General features: G+C 44.1%; 1 protein-coding gene and 1 pseudogene across 2 annotated transcripts; one reads left to right on the plus strand and one right to left on the minus strand.

Moving 5' to 3' along the window:
- The first annotated feature begins 1,063 nt into the window (after positions 1 to 1,063).
- LOC115957614 (30S ribosomal protein S10, chloroplastic-like) lies at positions 1,064 to 5,054 on the plus strand. 2 transcript variants are annotated; one of them, XR_004084381.1, is made up of 5 exons: positions 1,064 to 1,428; positions 1,751 to 1,810; positions 2,757 to 3,089; positions 4,311 to 4,696; positions 5,028 to 5,054. XR_004084381.1 is itself a non-coding variant. In XM_031075906.1 (3 exons), exons 1-3 carry the CDS (start codon positions 1,180 to 1,182, stop codon positions 3,066 to 3,068), a joined length of 621 nt encoding a protein of 206 aa, XP_030931766.1. In that variant the 5' UTR covers positions 1,087 to 1,179; the 3' UTR covers positions 3,069 to 3,330. The 2 variants fall into 2 exon arrangements, 1 of the variants encoding a protein (XP_030931766.1); XM_031075906.1 differs by lacking the exons at positions 4,311 to 4,696; positions 5,028 to 5,054 and having other exon boundaries at positions 1,087 to 1,428; positions 2,757 to 3,330.
- An 886-nt stretch (positions 5,055 to 5,940) lies between these two features.
- The window catches only part of LOC115955573, a 39,601-nt pseudogene continuing 19,617 nt past the window's right edge, over positions 5,941 to 25,924 (minus strand).

Below are 25,924 nucleotides of genomic sequence, written 5' to 3' on the forward strand. Positions count from 1 at the left end.
CCCCTTACTCTCTTAGTTTACAATTGCCTTGGGCCTGCGGCAGACCTTTCTCACTTTTCTACCTCATACTCTGCCCATGGGATGCTATTTCTTTCTTTCCTGGCTTTCTTGAGCCCGCTTGCCTCTTCAAGACCCATTTATTTATTTGTTGGGCCTGTGATTCATTATTCCTGCTACTTGGGCCTAATGAGTTTTTTGCTATTTATCTTGTCAATTCTTTGTGGCTCTCATTATTGGGCTTTTCTATCTGCCTGGGCTTTCGCAAATGGCCCTCAATAAGCAGCTTGTATTTCTTTTTTTTATTCTTTTTTATTCATTTAGCCTCTCTCTTCATCACTTTGTCTCCCTCTTTCACTAACTTTGGGTTTTATTGGGTTTTGGGTTATATTATTTTATTATGTAGATATATTATTTTAGTGTGTTGTATGATAAAATAAAAGTTGAGATGTTGGGTATATTGTAAAATGATATGGTATAATAGATAAACTAACTTTTAAGATGATAAAATGTGAAATTTTTAGAAACCAGTTGCTAATGCTCTTAAGTTTTTTTTTTTTTTTTTTTTTTGATAATGATATTATGAGTGAATTTTGAATAATGTAAATTTAAGAATCTATGATGTTTATCCCATATTAGTTGTGTGTGTTTAACATCCGCTGTTTATAACCTTAATTTACAACTACTAAGGTTAAATCATTTTGTAATTGTACTCTAAAAAAGAATCTATGTATTATTTAATTTTTATTTTTGAATATTTTGTTATTTTTTACGTTTAATATATTTTTTTCACCCGAAAAAATATGGGTTGACTTACAATCCAACTCGCTTACAAGTTACAACTTTTTTAAGATGACCTGACATAAAACCCATTAACGCATCCTTTGATATGGGCCGGTCCAATGACGTTAATCAAATGATCCTCCACCTTTTGTTTTGGACATCAACCAAAGCCCAAATTGAAGCAGACATGGATTTCAACTTTAAACTTTCCACCTAGCCCAAAAGGGGCAATTATATAATTTCATAAAACAAATTTTTATTTTTATTTTTTATTATCAAACAGGAAAAAAAGAAAAAATTATTTGGATAATTCTAGTCAGAACAAGCAACACAGAGAGAGGCTCATACTCACAGCAAAATAGAGAAAAACTGAGAGAGAGAGAGAGAGAGCTTTTTTCAATGGCAGTTTCTTCAATCTCTGCAACACTAATTCCTTCCATTCCATTGCCCAATTCTTCTCCATTTCCTTCCAAACCAAAACTCTCTTCTGTCTCTTTCTACACTTGTAAAGCCTTAAAGCTCAAAGCCCTTAAACCCTCACTACCATCTACCAGGGTTTATGCTGCTCCTGAAGTGTTGGAATCCCCAGAAACTCTAGACCCACCTCTAGAAACCCCAGATGAGTCTGACCCTACTACAACCTTTGAGGTCTGTAATTCTTGCCCTTTTGTTTTGTTTTGCTTAAATTCTGTTTGGTTGTAGAGAAAATGTGGGAAAAGAAATGTATTTGTTTATCAAGTTTTCTCCCTTTGACCTCAATTTAGCTTAAAACGCTATTTGGGCAAATGGGTATGGTTTTTTGTTTCTGGGAAACTGAAAACAGATGAGCATGAAAGCATTTGCTATGTTTGGTTGCTGAGAAAATGTGGGATTGGAAAATACAAATATTTTCTTTAGTGCAGTTCATCAAATATCTAAAGGAGTTTGATTTTTATGGCTCTGAATTTAACATTAATTATCTGTGTTTTAGGTTGGAGATTCCGAGACACCCAGTACTTCTTCACTCAGTATTGGTGCAGATGCAGACTCGGTATATATCTTACTAATGTTTGGTTGATTTTCATATTGTGAAAAAACAGAAGAGAAAATTTTGAAGTGTTAGATTTTATTTAACTTTTTTACTCAAGAAAACCTTAAATTTCAATGAGAAGAAAAAGTCTGAATGGGTGGGGCAATATGTAATGGTTGGGATCAATAGGATGACAAACTAGATGAAATGGGTGTGTAATACTTTGTGCAATTTGGATTTTATTTCATGAGAGTAACTTTCACTGCTAAAGAAATTGATTTGAAGTCTTGTACTGTAAAATCTGTTTTTCAATGGAGTTGAAGATGAAGCTATGATCCTGAGGAGTAAATTGCTACAGGATTACATGTTCAAGATTGTAATTTGGAGTTAAGCGAATCATTTCCTATTTCCATGTAAAAGATGTTCCTCAGACAGTTGGGATTAGTCAAGTTAAGTTCAGTTTTTAGTCTGGAAGTGTTCTTGTTGGTGAAGTAGATCCTCATATGTCAGTTTTGCCTTTTCTTATATATTCATATGCTAGAGTTCTGACTCAACTGTTGCCTGCGAGCTGAGACCATTCCTCTCAGCTATCTGATTCTGGAATGGACTTCTGTGTAAACATCAACCAATAGATCGTGTAGTCACTCTCTTCAATAATAGTACCACCTAGTTTATAATGCAGCACCTTGCTAAGCAGCAAGTGTTTTGGCTTGCGACAAAGAGAACTTTTTAGTTGCTTTAGAGATTTAATTCACATCCTTCACTACTGCTTGGCCATTAAGGATACATGAAATGGCCATATGAACAACCCTTAAGTTGTTGAAAAATAACCACAAGGCCAACAACAAAGAAGTCAGGGCTGGCTGAAAAATCTAAATATATCTTTTCTGTTTAGAACTATTTGTCTGTCATTTTTTCTACCTTTCTAGTAGAATTGTTATAATCTAAAACAACGTTTTGTTTGCAGATGGCCCCAAAGCAGAAAATCAGAATTAAGCTTAGATCATACTGGGTGCCCCTAATAGAGGACTCCTGCAAGCAGATATTGGATGCTGCAAGGACTACAAATGCAAAAACCATGGGTCCTGTTCCATTACCAACCAAGAAGCGAATCTATTGCGTTCTTAAATCACCACATGTGCACAAGGATGCAAGATTCCATTTTGAGATCCGTACGCACCAGCGCCTCATTGATATTCTTTACCCAACTGCGCAAACAATTGATTCTTTGATGCAACTTGATCTTCCTGCTGGTGTTGATGTGGAGGTCAAGCTCTGAAGAAACAGTGCTGCAGCTTAGGTAAATTTCTTGAATTTCCAAACTATGAGGTTAACTATGATTTGTAGATTGCTATTTGGGGGAAGAAAGTAGAGAAGAAGACTGTAATAGATGATATTTCTTTTCCTAGTTTGATTGTTACTCCAACTTTCATCTTCATTAAGTAAAGCCATCAGTCCCAATTTTTTTTGCAAAAAAATTGTTGAACTTCCTATGCATTAAAGATAAAGAGTATTAAGGATGTTTGGATTGCTTACCACAATGTTGAGTTCATTCCTAAGAGGCTAAGACTAATTCCTTAAATTCCTAGTTGTGGACTTTCATCTGCTCTATGTTGTTCTTATCGCTTTTATATAAACTTCTTAGGTTCTTATGAATCTACTGGGTTTGATCAACTAAGCTTCTTAAGTGCAAAAAGGTGGCTTTCCCGACTTTGTTGTTACAACACATCAGCCACTTTTAATGTTACTGGAAAATGGCACCGTTTGGCTCTATCATGTAATTGTCTAGCCAATGAGATCGTGAAAGCCGGACAAAGTGAGCAAGAGAAAACTAACTTTTGAAAACTAAAACTGAAATTGTGTAATATAAAAAGCTAATGATTATCAAATATGATGGTTGCATTCTCAATTGAGAAATTATTGGAAGAGAACTGATGATGGCTGAAGAAGGGCATTTTCAGTGGCAGGTAATTTGTTATGGTGATGTTACTCAGAAATATGATCTTGATAAGATGAAAGAAGCAAAAGGTGTTATTTTGGACACTCAAAGTGCCCTGACAGTTGTTGGCCTTGTATTTCTTTCCTGGTTATGTGTTGCATCCTGGGACAATGAACTTGAAGAGATACAGCAGAAGCAATTCTATGCGAGTATCTTGCCAATGACCCATTTGGTCTGATGGCAGCTCCCTAGGTAGGGGTTGAGGGTGAGGGGAGGGGTATGGGTAGTAGCTTGGGAGATTTCTAACCATTTCAAAAATAAAAATAAAAATCCATGCAAGTATCTCTTCTCATTGTTTGACTATAAGTTGTTTCCAAATGACCTCTCATTGGGGCTGTAGTTCCTTTTCTGTTGCATTAGTATATCAACTGAATTGATTAGTTCACCATTTTGCCTAAATATTTCAATATAGTCTGTCTTCTATGTAAAAAGTTTTTATCCATAAAATCACCAATATTCTTGCAACAAGATATCTAGCTTGTATTTTATCCTGTTCTTTCACATTTGAACTTTTCTTCTTAGGTTCTGGATTGCTTCCTAGAGCAAATATCCCTTAGAGATGTCATTGTCGAGATTTGCCTTGTAGAGGGGTGATCACAGGAACAAGTTCATTGAACAGTTGGCCTGTTCTCAGAAGTTTCTTTTGTGGATTTCTTGTAAGCAATATCCTATAGAAAATTGAAACCACTGACCTCTTGAAGAAAGGCATGTAGAGTTTCTCTGTGGCATTCTCATTTCCTTGTCCTTGCATTAGTTGTTAGAGCTGGATGAAAAATACCAAGATTTATGACGTCTTGAATGTTTAATGAGCCGTGTTTTACTATATTCTAGTTCTTGTCAGATTAGTATGTGCTGTGACACATTATCTTGTATTTTTTCATAAATATGAAGTAGATTTGATATAAAGGGTGTGTTTGGATAGAACTTATTTTGCTGAAACTGAAAACTGAAAACTGAAAACACTGTAGCAAAATAATTTTTAAATGTGTGAATAGTATTGTGGGACCCATTTTTAATGAAAAAATTGATAAAAAATGAAATTTGTGGATCCGTGAACAGTGCATATGTGCACTGTTCACTACAGAAAGTCAACATTTGCTGTTACTGTTCAATGAACAGTAACCGCAATACTCCAAAAACGCGTGAAAACACAAAAAAAAAAAAAAAAAAAAAAAAGAAGAATCAAAATGCAGGAACAAAACGCAACGCAGTATAAGTGAACCCAAACACACACAAAAGGTAGAATGAGATGAAAAGTTTACCACATGTTACTTATACACGTCTTGCCAAAGTCATGAAGTCCATTAGACTTGAGTGATAAGTCACCTGAATGTTGATTATGTATTTGGTCATGTATCTCAAAATTTACTTTGATTTCATTACCCTATAGCTTAGTGGTACTTCTGCCTCTTTCCAATGGGAAGACTGGTGAGTGCTGATCTTGAGGCCTTATACTGCTGAAACTATTTGTAGGGGTAAAAAAACTTTGATTTGATGACATCTAATTATTTGATTTGTACAAAGTTTGATAAAGTTTATTAGAAAAAACAAAGACACTCTTTAAGATCTTCGTGACCAGATATTGATTTAACATGTCAACCTGATATTTTAATTCTAAACTGTAAATCATAAATCCCTTTTTTCGAACTTCAAGCTTGAGCTTATCATCAAAGTAGATTATATGTTTAGACTTGCTTAATTCTCTTGTCAGACGAGCTCGAACTTGTTCATGGGCAACATGATTAACTTATTATTTTTCCATATATAGTAAACTCTTACCCCTTCACAAATTTAATAACTGAATTATAGTTGAAACTATATTGTTTGAGTTAATCAAATAGCTTGATTTTCGTTTATGAACTTATAAAAAGCAGATCCACCAACCTTGTATTGTTGAAAGTTAATTTTTTCATATAAATATTATGTAACTTTTATTATGAAATGGACTATTTATATTATCAGTAAATTATAAATAATAATTTAATATCTTATGAATTTATTGACAATTTTACATGATTCAATATTTAGTCTATATAAGTATATTTACACACACACACACACTCACAAACATATTATGTATACTTAACTCATGCTCATGAGCTTGTAAATGAATATATTATTTTGTTTCAGCTTGGTAATAGTTGAGCCAAACTAGACTTGAGTTTGACTTTTTTATTAAATAAATGAGCATATTTAAGTTTGTTCTAAGTCAAGTTGGAACTGTTTAGCTATTCATTTCAGCCCTAGTCCTTCTTTGAACTCCGAGGCATACTAACCAAAAGTGAGTGGAGGCACCATTCGAATACTTCAGGACACAAGGTTTTGACCCAAAATCCTGCCTTCATCCAAGATGGCTCAGTCAAGTACATGTCTCCATTACAAGCGCTGTCCAAAATTGCCTTGGCACACCCTTCTGTTGTCTCAGTTGGGAACCAATCAGCTTGAATCTAACCGTAAATCACATTAAGAAAATGAAAAAGATACCTCTTTGTTTTGAGAGAATAAGAATCAAAGTGTAAATAGTAGCTAAGTTGGCAATAGAAATCACACATAGTAGGTTCATTACAAAATGGTTAGCACAATTACTGTTAGGCCTAGGCCCTCATATTGTCATATACACATCCGGCAGGCCTCCAAACAACAACAATCTAGTCTAAGTCCAAAAGTTTGAGGTAGGTCATCGATCCTAACTTTATTATCATACTTAGATATCAATTGGTTTTTAGGTTAGGTAGAGATTGAATACTAGATCTCTTATTCAATGATAAGAGACTTTACCAGTTGAGTTAATTGAAACACACGAGTTCGTATATGTAAAATCAATGATATAAGCACGATATTTTCTTGCACATCCATGTGGTAGTTTTTTATTTAAATATTTTTGAGAAAGCTCACATGGGAGTTGGAAGGGTTTTATTTTATTTTTAATACAAGCTTCGGTTCAATTGATATTGACAGGCTATAAAGGAGAGCTCATTTTTGTCAACCACGGGGAAAAATGGAAATTAGGCATCATTATGTTTTGATGTTCTTCCAAACCCCTCTCCTCCATTAACCATAGCCATAATATAAATGCAACATACACTGGTAGGGTAAACGATTAGCTATGTTTGATAATTCGCATTATACTTTTTCTAAAGCCTACCTCTGATAGATAATCACCTTGTGTCATTTCTGACTCAATCACTTCAAGATTCACAATTGTAATTCCAATATCCTGTCCAAATTCAGTCCTCAATGTCTCAAAAAGGATATCAGGGCTGCCTTGCTTGCCTGAAGCCATCACAGATTTTACAAGCAATCAGTGAGAAGGAAAAAATGGGAATAGCACAAATTAGGAGGTTTCTTTACATTGTAGAAGCTAAATCTTGGAGTACTTAACCATGCTCCAGTTGAAGCAATTACAACAATCTTCCCTATGCTTTTTCTTAGGTGGGGACTGCATAATGGGTGCTGTACATTGAACCCCAGAAATTTATATCCTTAAAAACATAAAGTTTGTTCAGTCAGGGAAAGTATGCAACCTAAAACTCAGACAAAAAATAGGTTAATTCTTGAACAAACGCAGCTTAACATCAAATAAAAATTTGAACTCTGAAGTGTGCAATGTTGTTGCAAAGATTTTGTGTATTTGGATGTGAATAGCTAGTAGGATTTGAATTGAACCACCATGCCTATTTTATATTGACAAACACATAAACATTGGAACATGATCCTCTCAATTTTACTTAAAATAGAGAAGTTCTATTTCATAGTTAAAATTTTATTTTTTGATTTGGCAGTGTACAAAGTGTCACACCATTTAATCTAAACTATAAAATAGATCTATTTTAAATAGAGAGAATCCTAACATGGTTAACGCTAGGCCTAGAGATGCAATAATATTGGATGACATTATCTAATAGACAATTGAAATCACCATTCATTTTTTAAATTCCAATAACAAATACTGTTACAGTGTTATGGTCTTATTACCATAACTGAAGCAATATCAGATAATTGGGAGAAATCTTCAAACAAGCGTAGTTGTAGTATTCCAGCGTTATTCACCAAATGGTCCACTGTTTCAAAAACCCCATCCATCATACATAAGTTACAATTTTTTTTTCCACAAAGCCATAGAAAACCAAGGGAGATTCTTCTTTTTACTATGTAAATTTACATTGTAGATACAAAAAAGTGACAAATGTTGTACACAATTGCAAAAAGTGGTAAACCTTATACACTTTTTGTAAATGTATACAACATTTACTACTTTTTGTGTCTCCAATATAAATTTATATTGCAATTATAATGTAAATTGTGGTAGCACGATTTTCTTGGCCCAAATTCTAATGATCAGGCTTTGACCCAAGACGCAACCCACAATGAATGTTCGTAGAGAATGGGTGAAAGAACTTGGCTTCAGTGAGCCTGTTCGGTCGAATGCATGGATAAGGTGGTTGCAGAAGATAAAAGACACGGGGAAGATTTCTCAAGTCTCCTTATATTCCTTTTCTCTTTAGGTCTTCATACAGTTTTTTCCGTCCCCTTCTTTGGGGGAATGTATTACATTATATAGCTCTCCTTCTTTCATCTAAACCTTACACCTGTTGATCATCTAAGCATTCACTTGAGCGCCTGTCCCATCAGCCGCCCTCACCACTCCCTTTGTGAGTTGCAGAGGCCAAGACGGTACTGTTCAGGGGTCTTTTCCTCATTAATGCGGCCAAGAGGTTGGTTGGGGCGCAATTAATGTGGTGGTAGCTTTTCGAGGGATATTTTGGATTTTATTCATTTTATATGTCTGGAGGGTGAACTGAATTGGTTGGGGATGGCTCTTGGTCTGGGCTTCGTGGTATCCGAGGAGGAGTTTCTCCTCGGATAGGCTTCTTGGGCGTTGCTGGGATTGAGTAACGCTTCATGTGTGGCCTCTCCTCTGAAAGGAAGCTCCTCGGATGGGCCTGGATTTGGAGTGGCCCATTATTTTTGGGCCGGGCCCCACAATAGTCCCTCAAAACTCCGGTTTTTATCTCCTTCCGAGGAGAAAAGCGGGGTTTTGATGTTAATGAGTGGATAGGGATAAGGAGGACCTGGGGCGCGTGTGCAGATCGTGACCTTTGACGTGCCACAATTTTCGAGGCGTGGCCATTAATTTCTGGAGGCGTTATGTTCCCTTCATCCAACGGTGCGGCGCGGATCGAACGACCATCGTTCATTCGCGTATTTTTAGGCAGGAGTGATTTCCTCTCTCTCCTCCTGACTATATAAGGCGTCAGGGGGGGGTTCAGTTCCTTCTTTTATCTGCTTTTCATAAACCTCAAAGGACTCCAGAGATCTACAGCGAAACCCAGAGACATACAAGCACTTGCGCCCTTTACGCCGCCGTGACCATTTTCTGCGAAACGTCTCGTTTACGAGTGATTTCCAGGCATCCCATCAAGCGTTTTGTGAAGGTACCAGTACATTTCGCTCATCTCGTCGTTTCAATTCTCTCCTCGGACCCTTCTTTTCTGCTCAATCTTTACTTTCGTTTCCCAGTCCAGTTCAGATGGGTAGGTTCGAGAAACTAGTAAATACTCCGGCCGCTATGGAGGTCTTTAGGGCTAAATACCGCATCCCCCCGGGGGTTGGGCTGCGGTACTGTCCTCTTGAAGGAATAGTGACAGATAAACGTCTGGGAGAAGTTGTCATCCCCATGATTGCTTTCATAGAGGGAGGGATGACACTTCCCATGCGTAGGATTACCAGGGAATACTTGTTCAACCATAGGTTGGCGCCGCAACAGTGTGCCCCAAATATGTTCAAGATATTAGGCTGTGTAGATGTCCTAGATGAGCGGATGAACCTAGGCCTTACTTGGCACGATGTGGCCTATCTGTACGAGTGTCACCGCCTCGGGGATGAGGGGTATTATCTTAAATCCCGGAACGAGGACGTTAGGTTGATCTCTTGTCTCCCGGTATCCAATAAGACCGTGAAGAATGACTTCCTCATTGCTTCTGGGGAGTGGTTCGACGGTATTCATTGTCCAACTCGGGCAGGAAACCCAGGTGCGGCGTCCTTTGGGATCGGTCCTTGTTGGGAGAGGAATTAGTGTTGAGGGTTTATTTTTACTGCTTTCCTTATAACTGGTAGATTTCTTGAACTAACCCCACTCTTCTTGGTTGTTTGCAGATAAATCTCACGTAGCTCCTCGGCTTAGCCTTGTGAACGTGCCAGCGTTGAACTACCTTCTTAGGTCGGAGATTTACGTTTCCGAGGACGGACAATTGCGTGCGGCTCATCTAGTTTTGGGCTATCAACCTTTAAGCAGCTCTTTCCAGGCGATCGGTCACGCTATAAGGGCCGGCAGTCCGAGGCTGGCCAGGATTGACGTGTCCAAGGACGGGTTCCTAGCCGACCACGATTTACCGCCAGTTGTGTTGCCCGGTGTTAGAAATCCCTACTTGGCAGAGCAGTTACCTCCGCCAGACGAGCCTGGCGTTGCCGTTCAAGTTGAAGAAGAAGCTGAGTCGTCTCGTCTTTCTCTTGAGGAAGAGATAGACGAGTTCCATTTTGAGGAGGAAGTCCAGCAATCCCCCTTAGCGGAATTTTCCGATCCCGAAGGAGAGCGGGATCGACATTCGGCAGTTGGCGCTCCTTCCCTTGTTATCTGCTCGGACGATACTTCGGACGAAGAGACGGAGCCCATGGCAGGAAAGGGAAAATCTCTGAAGGAGCTGTTGGGTTCCAGAGGGAAAGGCCAATCATCGAAGGGACCACCTCCACCACAAGCCAAGGCCCTTCCTCCCGTGGTCCCTCAAGGAACTTTGGAAACTGGTCTCAAGGTCAATCCGGACCTGAAGAAGAAGAGACCGGTTGACACCCCTGAGGAGGGTGAGGTGGCTGCTCAGCCCACCAAGCAGCAGAAGACTGCTCGGGCTCCAAGGAGCAGAAGGGGCAATTCCTCGGAGAGTAGGGACGAGGAGAGCCTTGCGGATGTACGGGTTACTCCGCGTGTATGGAGCCCCAAATTGGAGTTAGAGGGGGTCGCAATCCCTTACAATGCCTCGATCAGAGAGTACAACCGCGGCCGAGCTGGGTACGTGGCTGAGGCCTTAGAGCAGCCCCTGCTCCTTCCTCGGGACATGGAGGCTTACAGGCGTTTCTCTCAGTCCGAGATCTTCCTATCCCTTAAAAGGGATCTCGCAATGGTAAGTGATCCTTCTACTGTTTCATTAACTCTTTTGATCTCGTTAGATATTTTTTAAAGCATTTTGGTTTTGTCTGCAGATTACTCAGCAGGTATTTGTGGCTGAGGAATTCTGCCGAAGTGAACGTAATCGGACTGAGGCCGAGATCCAGGCTCGGACAGAGGTGGAGAAGACCTTGGGGTCCCTTAGGCACGATCACCTTATACTCACGAACGAGTTCAAGGAGTCGGAGCACCGGCGCAAGAGTGCAGAATCTGGTCTGAAGAGCGCCGAGACCCAGGCGGAGGACCAGCGCAAGGAGCTATACTCGACGCAGCTCAACCTTGTCACCGAGAAGCAGGCAGTGCAGGATCTCAAGACTGCCTTGCAAAAGGTCGAGGATGAACTGAGAAGGGTCAAAGAGGAGGCTCAGTTGATCCGAGAGGCTATAGAGGCTGAGAAGAATGCTGCTCGCCAGCTTGGGGCTGAGGAGACGGAGGCCAGGCTATCAGAGGAGGTCCCCGAGGTGTGCAGGGATTACTGCAGTATCTCCTGGGCTCATGCTCTCAATGCTGCAGGAGTTCCTGCGGATTCGGCACTAAGACTGCCCGAGAACATCTTCTACCCTCAGGAGATCCGAGCGAATCCTGATGGTGCCCAAGTGACTTCAGAGCAGGATTTGGCGGCGCCTGATACCGCCCTTGTGCCTGAGATAACGAAGAGTCCCGCCGCAGACTCAGTCGTTGAGGCTCCTCCTCCTCAGCCCGAGCAGAAGGAAGATCCCCCTGTTGAGGCTTAGTCTTTTAGGCTTTCGTTTTTTGTACTCTTTCTTTCTTTTTCTTTTTTCTTTTTTCTTTTTTTTATTTTTTTTTTATTTTTTTTTTATTATGAGAGCCGTCCTGTTTTTCCATTTTTTGTAAGGACCTCTCTTTCCAGTGTACTCGAAATATTAATCTGGAATGTTAGTTTGGCTCTCTATGGATGTATGCCAGTAGCGTTTTACTTTAAATACTTGCAATGATGCAGATATGGCTCTCGATGGATGTGTGCAGCGCATAGAAATGATTTCATTTAAGCGATAATCTCCCGATCTGACACAAGTAATAGTTTCCCCTAAGTCTGTGGTCCGAAGTGCCATGCAGGACTTAGGTTCTGTTTAGAACTTATGCGATTCTGCTTTTTTGTACTTGGTTTCCCCATAGGCTTGAGTCCGAGGATCATGCAAGACCTTGGTTCTGTCCAAGACTTACGCGATTTTTCTTTTCCGTACTTGGTTTCCCCATAGGCTTGAGTCCGAGGACCATGCAAGACCTTGGTTCTGTCCAAGACTTACGCAATTTTTCTTTTCCGTACTTGGTTTCCCCATAGGCTTGAGTCCGAGGACCATGCAAGACCTTGGTTCTGTCCAAGACTTACGCGATTTTTCTTTTCGTACTTGGTTTTCCCATAGGCTTGAGTCCGAGGACCATGCAAGACCTTGGTTCTGTCCAAGACTTACGCGATTTTTCTTTTCCGTACTTGGTTTCCCCATAGGCTTGAGTCCGAGGACCATGCAAGACCTTGGTTCTGTCCAAGACTTACGCGATTTTTCTTTTCCGTACTTGGTTTCCCCATAGGCTTGAGTCCGAGGACCATGCAAGACCTTGGTTCTGTCCAAGACTTACGCGATTTTTCTTTTCCGTACTTGGTTTCCCCATAGGCTTGAGTCCGAGGACCATGCAAGACCTTGGTTCTGTCCAAGACTTACGCGATTTTTCTTTTCGTACTTGGTTTCCCCATAGGCTTGAGTCCGAGGACCATGCAAGACCTTGGTTCTGTCCAAGACTTACGCGATTTTTCTTTTCCGTACTTGGTTTCCCCATAGGCTTGAGTCCGAGGACCATGCAAGACCTTGGTTCTGTCCAAGACTTACGCGATTTTTCTTTTCCGTACTTGGTTTTCCCATAGGCTTGAGTCCGAGGACCATGCAAGACCTTGGTTCTGTCCAAGACTTACGCGATTTTTCTTTTCCGTACTTGGTTTCCCCATAGGCTTGAGTCCGAGGACCATGCAAGACCTTGGTTCTGTCCAAAACTTACGCGATTTTTCTTTTCCGTACTTGGTTTCCCCATAGGCTTGAGTCCGAGGACCATGCAAGACCTTGGTTCTGTCCAAGACTTACGCGATTTTTCTTTTCGTACTTGGTTTCCCCATAGGCTTGAGTCCGAGGACCATGCAAGACCTTGGTTCTGTCCAAGACTTACGCGATTTTTCTTTTCCGTACTTGGTTTCCCCATAGGCTTGAGTCCGAGGACCATGCAAGACCTTGGTTCTGTCCAAGACTTACGCGATTTTTCTTTTCTGTACTTGGTTTCCCCATAGGCTTGAGTCCGAGGACCATGCAAGGCCTTGGTTCTGTCCAAGACTTACGCGATTTTTCTTTTCCGTACTTGGTTTTCCCATAGGCTTGAGTCCGAGGACCATGCAAGACCTTGGTTCTGTCCAAGACTTACGCGATTTTTCTTTTCCGTACTTGGTTTTCCCATAGGCTTGAGTCCGAGGACCATGCAAGACCTTGGTTCTGTCCAAGACTTACGCGATTTTTCTTTTCCGTACTTGGTTTCCCCATAGGCTTGAGTCCGAGGACCATGCAAGACCTTGGTTCTGTCCAAGACTTACGCGATTTTTCTTTTCCGTACTTGGTTTCCCCATAGGCTTGAGTCCGAGGACCATGCAAGACCTTGGTTCTGTCCAAGACTTACGCGATTTTTCTTTTCCGTACTTGGTTTCCCCATAGGCTTGAGTCCGAGGACCATGCAAGACCTTGGTTCTGTCCAAGACTTACGCGATTTTTCTTTTCCGTACTTGGTTTCCCCATAGGCTTGAGTCCGAGGACCATGCAAGACCTTGGTTCTGTCCAAGACTTACGCGATTTTTCTTTTCCGTACTTGGTTTCCCCATAGGCTTGAGTCCGAGGACCATGCAAGACCTTGGTTCTGTCCAAGACTTACGCGATTTTTCTTTTCCGTACTTGGTTTCCCCATAGGCTTGAGTCCGAGGACCATGCAAGACCTTGGTTCTGTCCAAGACTTACGCGATTTTTCTTTTCCGTACTTGGTTTCCCCATAGGCTTGAGTCCGAGGACCATGCAAGACCTTGGTTCTGTCCAAGACTTACGCGATTTTTCTTTTCCGTACTTGGTTTCCCCATAGGCTTGAGTCCGAGGACCATGCAAGACCTTGGTTCTGTCCAAGACTTACGCGATTTTTCTTTTCTGTACTTGGTTTCCCCATAGGCTTGAGTCCGAGGACCATGCAAGACCTTGGTTCTGTCCAAGACTTACGCGATTTTTCTTTTCCGTACTTGGTTTCCCCATAGGCTTGAGTCCGAGGACCATGCAAGACCTTGGTTCTGTCCAAGACTTACGCGATTTTTCTTTTCCGTACTTGGTTTCCCCATAGGCTTGAGTCCGAGGACCATGCAAGACCTTGGTTCTGTCCAAGACTTACGCGATTTTTCTTTCCGTACTTGGTTTCCCCATAGGCTTGAGTCCGAGACCATGCAAGACCTTGGTTCTGTCCAAGATTACGCGATTTTTCTTTCCGTACTTGGTTTCCCCATAGGCTTGAGTCCGAGGACCATGCAAGACCTTGGTTCTGTCCAAGACTTACGCGATTTTTCTTTTCCGTACTTGGTTTCCCCATAGGCTTGAGTCCGAGGACCATGCAAGACCTTGGTTCTGTCCAAGACTTACGCGATTTTTCTTTTCCGTACTTGGTTTCCCCATAGGCTTGAGTCCGAGGACCATGCAAGACCTTGGTTCTGTCCAGACTTACTTACGCGATTTTTCTTTTCCGTACTTGGTTTCCCCATAGGCTTGAGTCCGAGGACCATGCAAGACCTTGGTTCTGTCCAAGACTTACGCGATTTTTCTTTTCCGTACTTGGTTTCCCCATAGGCTTGAGTCCGAGGACCATGCAAGACCTTGGTTCTGTCCAAGACTTACGCGATTTTTCTTTTCCGTACTTGGTTTCCCCATAGGCTTGAGTCCGAGGACCATGCAAGACCTTGGTTCTGTCCAAGACTTACGCGATTTTTCTTTTCCGTGTACTTGGTTTCCCCATAGGCTTGAGTCCGAGGACCATGCAAGACCTTGGTTCTGTCCAAGACTTACGCGATTTTTCTTTTCCGTACTTGGTTTCCCCATAGGCTTGAGTCCGAGGACCATGCAAGACCTTGGTTCTGTCCAAGACTTACGCGATTTTTCTTTTCGTACTTGGTTTCCCCATAGGCTTGAGTCCGAGGACCATGCAAGACCTTGGTTCTGTCCAAGACTTACGCGATTTTTCTTTTCCGTACTTGGTTTCCCCATAGGCTTGAGTCCGAGGACCATGCAAGACCTTGGTTCTGTCCAAGACTTACGCGATTTTTCTTTTCGTACTTGGTTTCCCCATAGGCTTGAGTCCGAGGACCATGCAAGACCTTGGTTCTGTCCAAGACTTACGAGGTCTTTTTAAGTGTTAATTTCCCCTAAGTCTGTGGTCCAAGGAGCCATACAGGACTTAGGTTCTGTTTAAGACTCATAAGAATTGTCATGCAGATCAGCAAGAAGTGGATAGCCAATAAACAAAATGTGGGCGAAGCCATTTTCATTAATAATAATATCTTCTGAGGTTATTTACATTCCATGGTCGAGGCACAGCTTTTTCATCCAAATCTTCTAGATAGTAGGCGCCTATTCCAGCTACGGATGTTATACGGTACGGTCCTTCCCAATTGGGCCCCAACTTGCCCCAAGAGGGGTTTTTTGCGCTGCCAAGGACCTTCCTCATCACGAGATCGCCGGGACCGAGGGGTCGTAGCTTGACATTGGCATCGTATCCCTGTCTCAGCTTTTGGTGATAATAGGCCATATGAATCGTTGCTTTTTCCCTTCTTTCCTCGGCTAAGTCTAGATTTCTTTCCAACAACTCATCGTTACCGTCCGGAGTAAACGAAGCAGATCTCAGCGTAGGAAAGTTGTTCTCAATTGGGAGTACAGCCTCTGCCCCATAAGTCAATGAAAAGGGGGTCTCACCGGTTGACCGCCGTGGCGTTGTCCGATAGGTCCATAGAACGTGCGGGAGCTCTTCTATCCATCTTCCCTTTGCCTCATCTAGCCTTTTCTTTAGTCCGTTCACTATGACCTTGTTCACGGCCTCCACCTGCCCATTTCCCTGGGGATATGCAGGGGTGGAATATCGGTTAATGATTCCAAGCTCGTGACAGTACTTTCTAAAGCTTTTACTGTCGAATTGAAGACCATTGTCGGAAATGAGTGTACGCGGGATTCCGAAGCGGGTGATAATGTTCTTCCAGATGAATTTCTGGGCATCCACGTCCCTAATGTTGGCCAAAGGCTCAGCCTCCACCCATTTAGTGAAGTAATCGGTCCCGACTATGATGTATCGCTTGTTCCCCGCGGCTTTAGGAAAAGGTCCGACAATATCGAGACCCCACTGCGCGAACGGCCACGGGCTAGAGAGGGGGTTGAGAACCCCTCCGGGTTGGTGAATATTCGGAGCAAATCTCTGGCACTGATCGCACTTCTTGGCGTACTCCTGGGCCTCCCTTTGCATGTTCGGCCACCAGTATCCTTGGGTGAGTGCCCTATGCGCCAGCGACCTTCCTCCGGTGTGACTTCCACAAGTTCCTTCATGCAACTCCTCAAGCAGAGACTCGGACTCTTCTGGATGTACACAGAGTAGGTACGGTCCAGAATAGGAGCGCCGATATAATTGGTGGTCCTCGGATAGCCAGAACCGAGGAGCATTCCTCCGTATCTTATCGGCTTCCAGCTTTTCTTCCGGCAAGACGTCACTCTGAAGGAAGTTCTTTATGGGATCCATCCAGCAGTGACTCTTTCTGATCTGATGGACTCTGGCCGGATTTCCGCTGATAGGGCTTGCCCGGGCTAAGTCTTCAACCAGGATCATTCGCGGCAGATTGTGTGCTGAGGACGTGGCGAGTGTGGCCAGCGAGTCTGCATGGGTGTTTACACTCCTGGAGATGTGCGTCAGATTGAAAGATTCAAAATTCGTCTGTAGCCGCTTGACTTGTCCCAGATACTCTTGCATCCTGGTATCTCGAGCTTCCAGCTCACCCATCACTTGTCCGACCACTAGTCTGGAGTCCGAGAATGCTTCTATTACTGTGCCGCCCAATCTGTGAACCATCATCATCCCTTGCAGTAAGGCTTCGTATTCGGCTTCATTGTTCGTGGCCGAGAACCCGAGCCTCAAAGACTTTTCAATAGCAGCACCGTCCGGGGATATTATAACTATCCCAACTCCTGACCCTCTTTGGTTAGCCGCCCCATCCACGTAGACCTTCCATGGCCTGGTTTCGACTGCTGAAATCACGCCAACCGACTTCTCATCCAATGCTTTCTTCTCAGTCATTGTTTCTAAAGAGGGCTCAGCAAACTCTGCCACCAAGTCCGCGAGGACCTGTCCCTTGACGGAGGATCTGGGCATATATTTGATGTCAAAGGCTCCCAGGAGCGCACTCCACATGGCGATCCTGCCTGTATAGTCAGCGCTGCGAAGAACTGCTCGAAGGGGAAGCTGAGTTAAAACGATGACCGTATGCGCCTGAAAGTAATGAGGGAGCTTACGGGTCGCATGCACTATCACCAGAATTGCCTTTTCCAAAGGAAGGTACCGTACCTCGGCTTCGTGCAATGATTTGCTCACATAGTAAACCGGCCGCTGCACCCCATTGTCGTCCCGTATCAGCACCAAGCTCACAGCATGGGGAGCTACGGCAATATATGCAAACAGCACCTCATCTGCCTCAGGGCTGGACATGATGGGTGGTCGAGACAGGTAGTCCTTAAGCTGCTGGAAAGCCTGAGCGCAATCCTCCGACCATTTAAACCCTTTCCATTTGTTTATCAGGAGGTAAAAAGGCCGACATCGATCCGCCGATTGCGATATGAACCGGTTTAGTGCTGCAATCATGCCAGTGAGCTTCTGCACTTCCTTCGGATTCCGAGGAACCTGTAGGCTGTTAATGGCTTTGATCTGGTCGGGACTTACTTCTATTCCCCTGTGAGTGACCATGTACCCTAAGAATTTCCCAGACCCGACCCCAAATGAGCATTTGGAAGCATTCAGCCGCAACCGGTGCTTTCTTAAGATAGCGAAGATCGCTCCGAGGTCACTCACGTGCTCGGAAACCCTTTTGCTCTTCACAACCATGTCGTCTATATAAATCTCAATGATCTTGCCCAGCTGTGGCTCGAACATCCGAATCATCATCCTTTGATATGTTGAGCCTGCGTTCTTCAGCCCAAACGGCATCACCTTATAATGATAGTTTTCGATGGGCGTCATGAAAGCCGTTTTTTCTTGGTCGTCAGGCGCAAGGGGTATCTGATGATAGCCTTGAAAGGCGTCCAGGAAGCTCATTCGAGGGTGGCCCACGGTTGCATCCACCAATCGGTCGATTCGGGGTAGGGGGAATGGGTCTTTCGGGCATGCCTTGTTCAGGTCCGTGAAATCCACACAGACCCTCCACTTCCCTGTCTTCTTTCTTACCACCACTGTGTTCGCCAACCATTCGGGGTAAAAGACCTCTTTGATAGCCCCTGCCCTTTTTAATTTCGCCACCTCGTCCCTTACGGCACTGGCGTGTTCCTTCGAAGGACGTCGAGGCGGCTGTTTCTTTGGAGTTAAAGAGGGGTTGACGTTCAGGTAGTGACAAATAAAGCTGGGATCAACTCCCGGGGCGTCGTAGGCGTCCCACGCGAACACGTCGACATTCTCTCTGAGAAATCCGACCAACTCCTCTTTTTCCTGAGAAGGTAATTCAGAGCCGACCTGAAAGAACTTCTCAGGGTCGTCATTGACAGCAATCCTATCCAGACCTTCGCACCTTATCTCCTCGGCCAGCCCCTCGCCTTGGCTCGCCGAGGGAGTTGGTTGCTATAAGCTCTCCGGGACCGAGGACTTGATTGGGGGCTGATGTAAAACGGCGGCCACCATACACTTCCTAGCCATGGCTTGATCTCCTCGGAGCTCTTCCACTTGTCCTCGGGAGGGGTATTTCACTTTTTGGTGAAGTGTGGAGGTCACGGCCTCCAGGGCATGGATCCACGGCCTTGCCATTATCGCAGTGTAAGGCGAATAAGCGTCAACCACAATAAAATTTACCTCCACTATCTCCGCTCCAGTCTGTACGGGCAGTCGGATCTGCCCTTTTGGCGTGACCATCCTTCCCTCAAAACTGAGAAGAGGGGAGTCATAAGCGGCCAAATCTTCTGGCTTCAGGTTCAGCCCCTTGTATAGGTCGGGGTACATTATCTCTACCGTGCTTCCCGAATCCACCATCACCCTCTTCACGTCGAAGCCCCCGATCCTCAGCGTGACCACCAAGGTATCATCGTGGGGTTGAATAGTTCCTCTCTTATCTTCGTCCGAGAAACCCCGTACCAGAGAGCTTCCCTTTCTTGACCTTTTGGGCTCTCCTTGCCTACCCTCAGGGGGGAACCGATCAACAACTAACACCCTGGGAGTGGGTGGCCCCGTCCTTCCTGGTGCAGCGAGGATGACATGTATCGTCCCGGTGGGGGGTCCCAAGGACACGTCCTTTCGGGGCTCTTGTGTTGTTTGGCCGGGATGGCCACTTGACGGGTGCAGTAGGTGACGTAGCTTTCCTTCTCGGACCAACTGATCTAGGTGATTCCATAGATTCCTGCAGTCCTCAGTAGTATGCCCATGATCCTGATGATAGTGGCAGTACAGGTTCCGGTTACGCCTGGAAGAGTCTCCGGCCATCTTTCCTGGCCACCTGAAGTAGGGCTCATTCCGTACTTTCTCCAACACTTGTTGTACTGGCTCCCTGAATATGGCGTTCACTACCTGCGGGTTGCTCTGGCCCGCCTGTCGCGAAAAATCTCTCCTCGGCTGACCAGGATGGTGCCGTTCCGACCTGAAGTCGTTTGCTTTGGGGGGGATAACTTTATCCTTACCCCTCCCTTGCAGTTGATCCTCCTCCACTCTTTTATACTTGTTAATCCTATCCCTCAGCTGATCGATGTTGGCAACCGGTTTACCAGTGAGGGATTTCCTCAAGCCATGGTCGGTGGGGAGCCCGCTCTTGAACGTGCTAATAGCGACCGCATCATGGTTGTCATCCAGGTCGTTGTACACCTCCCAGTATCTGTCCGAGTATGCTTTCAGAGTCTCTCCCTCGTGCATGGACAAGGACAGTAGCGAACCGAGGGGCCTGGGGACTCTGGTGCTGGTGATGAAGCAGGTGCAGAAATCCCGAGTGAGCTGCTTGTATGAGCTTACGGAATTTGCCTTTAGGCCATTAAACCACCTCATCGCCATTGATCCCAGGCTGGATGGGAAGATTTTACACATCAGGGCCTCATCTTTCGAGTAGATCACCATCTTTTGGTTAAACTGGCTCACATGCTCTACCGGGTCCGTTCGACCGCTATAGATGGTGAATGTCGGCTGGTTGAACCGTCGAGGCAGCTTAGCCCCTTCAATTCTATACGTGAAGGGGGATCTTGAGACCTGGTCCAACGCCTTCTTCATGGCATCGTTTCCCGAGCCCCTGCTGGATGTGCTCTCATACTTCCGCACGTGGCGCGGTTCCTTTACGTAGGAAAAGGTTTCACTTGGGGGGGTCCTTGACCTCCGTCGGTAACTCACATCCTCCGCATTAGAGGACCCGTCTGAGTCTGAAGGAGATCGTTTTCGCTGGGTTCGTCGCAACTTTCTCTTCAGATCATCTATCTCTCTCTGCATGTCCTGGTGACTCTTTCGCCTCTGGGAAGCGTGGCTTCCTATCTGAGTGTGACTCTGGCTTGTCCGGATAGTTTGCACACTTCCCTCACGATCTCCCCTGTGGCCTGGGTTGACGGGGTTATTCTGCCTCGGGGACTTGACGGGTTGTGTCCGTTGGGAGTCGGCCTGGTGAGGATTCCCCTGGTGCGGATTTAGTTCTGCCATGCTTGACCGTTGCGCCTGCTGATGCCCTATATTCTGCCTCGGGGACTCGACGGGTTGTGTCCGTTGGGAGTCGGCCTGGTGAGGATTCCCCTGGTGCGGATTTAGTTCTGCCATGCTTGACCGTTGCGCCTGCTGATGCCCTAGTTCTTCCCACAGACGGCGCCAATTGTGGTTGCACGATTTTCTTGGCCCAAATTCTAATGATCAGGCTTTGACCCAAGACGCAACCCACAATGAATGTTCGTAGAGAATGGGTGAAAGAACTTGGCTTCAGTGAGCCTGTACGGTCGAATGCATGGATAAGGTGGTTGCAGAAGATAAAAGACACGGGGAAGATTTCTCAAGTCTCCTTATATTCCTTTTCTCTTTAGGTCTTCATACAGTTTTTTCCGTCCCCTTCTTTGGGGGACTGTATTACATTATATAGCTCTCCTTCTTTCATCTAAACCTTACACCTGTTGATCATCTAAGCATCCACTTGAGCGCCTGTCCCATCAGCCGCCCTCACCACTCCCTTTGTGAGTTGCAGAGGCCAAGGCGGTACTATTCAGGGGTCTTTTCCTCATTAATGCGGCCAAGAGGTTGGTTGGGGCGCAATTAATGTGGTGGTAGCTTTTCGAGGGATATTTTGGATTTTATTCATTTTATATGTCTGGAGGGTGAACTGAATTGGTTGGGGATGGCTCTTGGTCTGGGCTTCGTGGTATCCGAGGAGGAGTTTCTCCTCGGATAGGCTTCTTGGGCGTTGCTGGGATTGAGTAACGCTTCATGTGTGGCCTCTCCTCGGAAAGGAAGCTCCTCGGAGGGGCCTGGATTTGGAGTGGCCCATTATTTTTGGGCCGGGCCCCACAAATATATATCAAATAGGTAAAGTTGAGCAAAATGTTGGTTGTGACTTGTGACCCTTCAGCTAATACACAGAGCCAATTCGACGAGGATTCTGTCCATCTAACCTGAAGACATAAGAGCCCCTTCCATTACATACAGTTATATCAGTTTTGCCATCCATTGATGTTTGTGCAAACATTGCATTATATCATTGAAGATTATAACGGAAATGCACAAATGAAGATCCATGACAACTCAACAAATCTTTGAAAATTGGAGGTGCACGTTTTAACAAAGGCAAATTAATTACTCATTCCGAACAGCATAGAGAAAACTTTGATTATGACGGTTGCTTTGACTTAACCGTCCTCTTCTCATACCATAAAATAACCCCCCAACTCTCACATGTTTGTGTTAATTTAATAGTATAACAGATTTCACCCAAATTTTTTCAGCTACTAAATTATATCAAATTTAGCATAAGCAATTTTCCTATCTAACCAAAATCAAACCAGCATTCAAATTCAGAGATCCACATGAGAAATCTCCAAAATTGAGAGAAACTGCCACTACCCATTAAAGAAAAAGCGTCAAATTTGAGCTCACACTCACTTCTACACAATTATTGATGATGCCAAAAATCGTCAGCAAGTCACACAATCCTCATGTGCTCTAGAAAAAACCTGCTCAACAAAGAAGAGGAAGACCTTGCAGAGAGTACTGGTGTGGTACTAGCCAAACATCCTTTGAAGGTTAAGTTAGAGAACTTTCACAACTCTAGAGTGTCAGAGCTGGGGTAAATTATGCGTTCCTTGATTTGTGAGGGCTTTGGGGTTTTTATAGTAGAATAGAGATGACTTTCGTTTTCATGGCGGGGAGGGTCTTTCCTTGTGGGAAAGACCCTCATTAATTTACGTATTTCGCAGGATCATTTCCTTATAGGGATTTCCTTGATCAAGGTTAATCGTGGGGTACACGATATTTCCTTGTACAGATATTCATGGAGGTTAAGTAAGGCCACGTTAGACCCGTCACGCTCTTTATTCCCATCAGCCTCCTTCTCATCGGCCTCTCGTTCCGTTTGAGGATGACATCGGGTATTGAGGTAAGGTTGTCAACCTACGACATCGTCGCTTTTGTACTTTTGTACATGCATGTGAGGCTGACGGTCTCATTAGAACCGTTGGCTTCCTTATATGTAACAAATTTGTTTCTTTCCAAGAATACCCTTATTAGCTGCCCCTACTTCATGGCTCCATTGGCTTTAGCTAACGGATCATGGAGTGCAATTCGTAGCTTTTTGCTTATTATTTATCTGTTGGAAAAAATGAGTGTCATTAATGGCTCTTGAGCAACTTTTATTAAATGTTAGGACACGTGGCACAGGCTGGTTGGCCTCGTTTCTAAAAAAAAACATCGCTTCGTTTCCCGCACTCTTTTGTCTTATAAATAGTTCATCGTCTCCTCCCTATTTTTCCTTATTTCACCTTTGCGAACTATAAGAGAAGGAGAGATGTTGTTCCATCTCCTTAGTTGCCAACTTGCTATAGTCAATCCTTGAAGGGGCCATCGCTTTCAATCCGTCTGTTTTACCATCATAAGTTTTCTTTCTTGTCTTGATTTAAACATTTGCATCCCATCTTCCCCTTTTTATATTTTCAGATCTCGTCAAGATAGGTTCTTAGATAATACCTTCGTCGCTTGTAGGTGAATAGATGTCAGATAGGGAAGCAACGAGTGAATTGTCGTCGTAAGTCCATGAGGGTGCAGGCTACGATGAAGTCTTCCCATCGGGGCATCGTCCTAAGGAGGATTCCCCTAGGTCCCCAGAAAGGGAGCCGTTTACCCAGTCCTTGAGTGATGAGAACGAAGAGGAGGATAAGGGAGATATGGAGGATGAATACAACGAGAGAGAAAGGAAAGTAGTGGAAGAGGGAGATGAGGAGGAGTGTGAGGAAGAAGAGGACGAGGACGAGGGTGAGGATGACAAGAGATCTCCTTAGGGAGGTAGTTCAAGAAGCTAAGGGGATGGTAGGACCCGTCCCTTTATCCTTCCTGCGATATAGACTATCAATGATTTTAATCCAACGATGACTACTAAATTTTCAAGAACCTACGAGATCGTTACCAAATCCCTAAAAATATTCCCATCCGTCTGCCTAGGAAGTTTGAAAAGTGCTACTCTGGGAAGATCGCGGATGTTGGCATGTATGACGCCATGTTCACGACGAGATTAAGATTGCTATTGACTGAATTACATTGTCATTTGGCCAATTTCCTAGGTTTGTCTGTCAGCCAAATAGCTCCTAATGCGTGGAGAATATTCATAGGAGCTGAAGTTCTTTGGGGTCGTCTTAGTGGTGGGAACCATCGACTTACTCTCGACGAGTTCTTTTATTACTACAGACCCCAACACATCTCCTCGTCCCAAGGGATCTACCACTTTGTAACGAGGAAGATGTCGCTCAGGCTGGTGTCCAACATGCCTGGCTCCAATAGAAATTGGAAGAATAGGTACCTTTTTGTCCAAGGGATGGACTGGGCGTGCCAACAGGAGGAGTGGGCCACTAGCCCCATGGCTTCGACAATACTTGGGGTATTGTCAGGGATTCAGGTTTGGTACCATCTGTTCTCTCACCTTGTCTTTATTTATTAGCTAAGTTTTTGACGTCGACTACTTCTTTTTCTTTTTAGCTAGCGTCTGTCCAATGATAACTGACGAGTAGGAGGCCTTTATTCATCGCATGCTTGATATCCCTTTTGAGGAAAGGAGGTGGAAGGACCACGTCACCCTTGATACACTGCATGCCTACTATGGTGGCCCTAAACTGACGCCTGTAGCCCGCAGACTGAAGGATTACTCTTACTGGCATAAGTTTACTTTTTAGCTTATTTTTCCTCCGTCTGTTTTCTACTAGCGTCTCCTCTTCTAACACTCATCTTTTACCCTTTCGCAAAAATGGAGGCTGGGAGGCAAAGGGCCTTGGTAAGGGCATCAGCTACAGCATGCAAGCAAAAGGAGGAGGAAGGAGCCTCAACATCAGCTCTTAAAGTCGTTAGTAAGGGGACGTCCAAGCGAAAGAATGAAAGGAAGGACGACCGTCCACTCAAGAGAGGACCAGGCACCCCCGCTGGCGACATGTAGCCAAAGCAGGCATAGCCCCCCAAACCCAGCTAGGGAGTTGGCAAAGGATTGATGACGAGGAAAGGTCCCGTCGCTCAGGGAGCCATTCATCGTCTGCTTACACATAAGGAGTATGCCGTCAAAATTATTGAGTCAATCATCAAGGAGATGGATTTAGATCCATATGCTGAGCAAACGATTAAGGACCTAGGGGTGTTGGGTTTCTTTAACCTCTCTAGGGTATGTTTCTTTCCTCAAACTTCGTCCCATTTTTTGTTTACTCTTTTGCTGACGGTTTGTTTTGATCTTAGGCGTTGATGCGCATGAAGGCGCTTCAAGACAGGTGTGTCACTAGCGAGAGGGTGATTTGACGGTTTCGCAAGCACTAGGAGATTGAAAATAAGGAGCGAGCTTAATACTCGGAGGCCATCTGCACTCTTAACCAAAAGCTTATGGCTAAAACTAAAGCGCTTGCAAAAGAGACCCGTTAGCTAGAGGAAGTGGAGAAGGCAAAGACCAATTTGGCAATGAAATTGGCCTCTTTTCGTGAATAGATGGAGAGGGCAAAGGCCAACGCCGTGGTGGAGTTCAAGGCTTCCAAACCCTTCATCGATGCATGTGCCATCTACTACGGTGACGGGTTTGAGGATTGCTTGAAGCAAGTTGGGTTTGACTACCCAGACCTTAACCTATCCAAGGTTTCTCTTGACAACCCTCTACCAACTACTCCTGCGGCTGGTGACATCGTCGATAAGGAGTTTGATGACTCTGCTCATATAGAGGAACAGATTCCTATAAACGATGGTGTGGTCATTGATCAACCTGTTCCTAATGGTGCCGTCACCCTCTCGGTCTTGTCAACTGAAGACCCTCCTACCAAAGATGCTGAGAACTCGTCTATTTTGGATGCTCCTTCTGTCTAGCCTTTTAGTAATTTTTAACTTTCATGTATTCTGTTTTATTTTTAGACAACAGTAAGTGCCCTCTTGTTTTTGGGCTTTATTGTAAACATTAATATTTTGTTGTCGCTTTTTAGTCTTGCTA

The sequence above is a fragment of the Quercus lobata genome, chromosome 8 (genome assembly GCF_001633185.2).
Source record: "Quercus lobata isolate SW786 chromosome 8, ValleyOak3.0 Primary Assembly, whole genome shotgun sequence".
Taxonomy (NCBI): domain Eukaryota; kingdom Viridiplantae; phylum Streptophyta; class Magnoliopsida; order Fagales; family Fagaceae; genus Quercus; species Quercus lobata.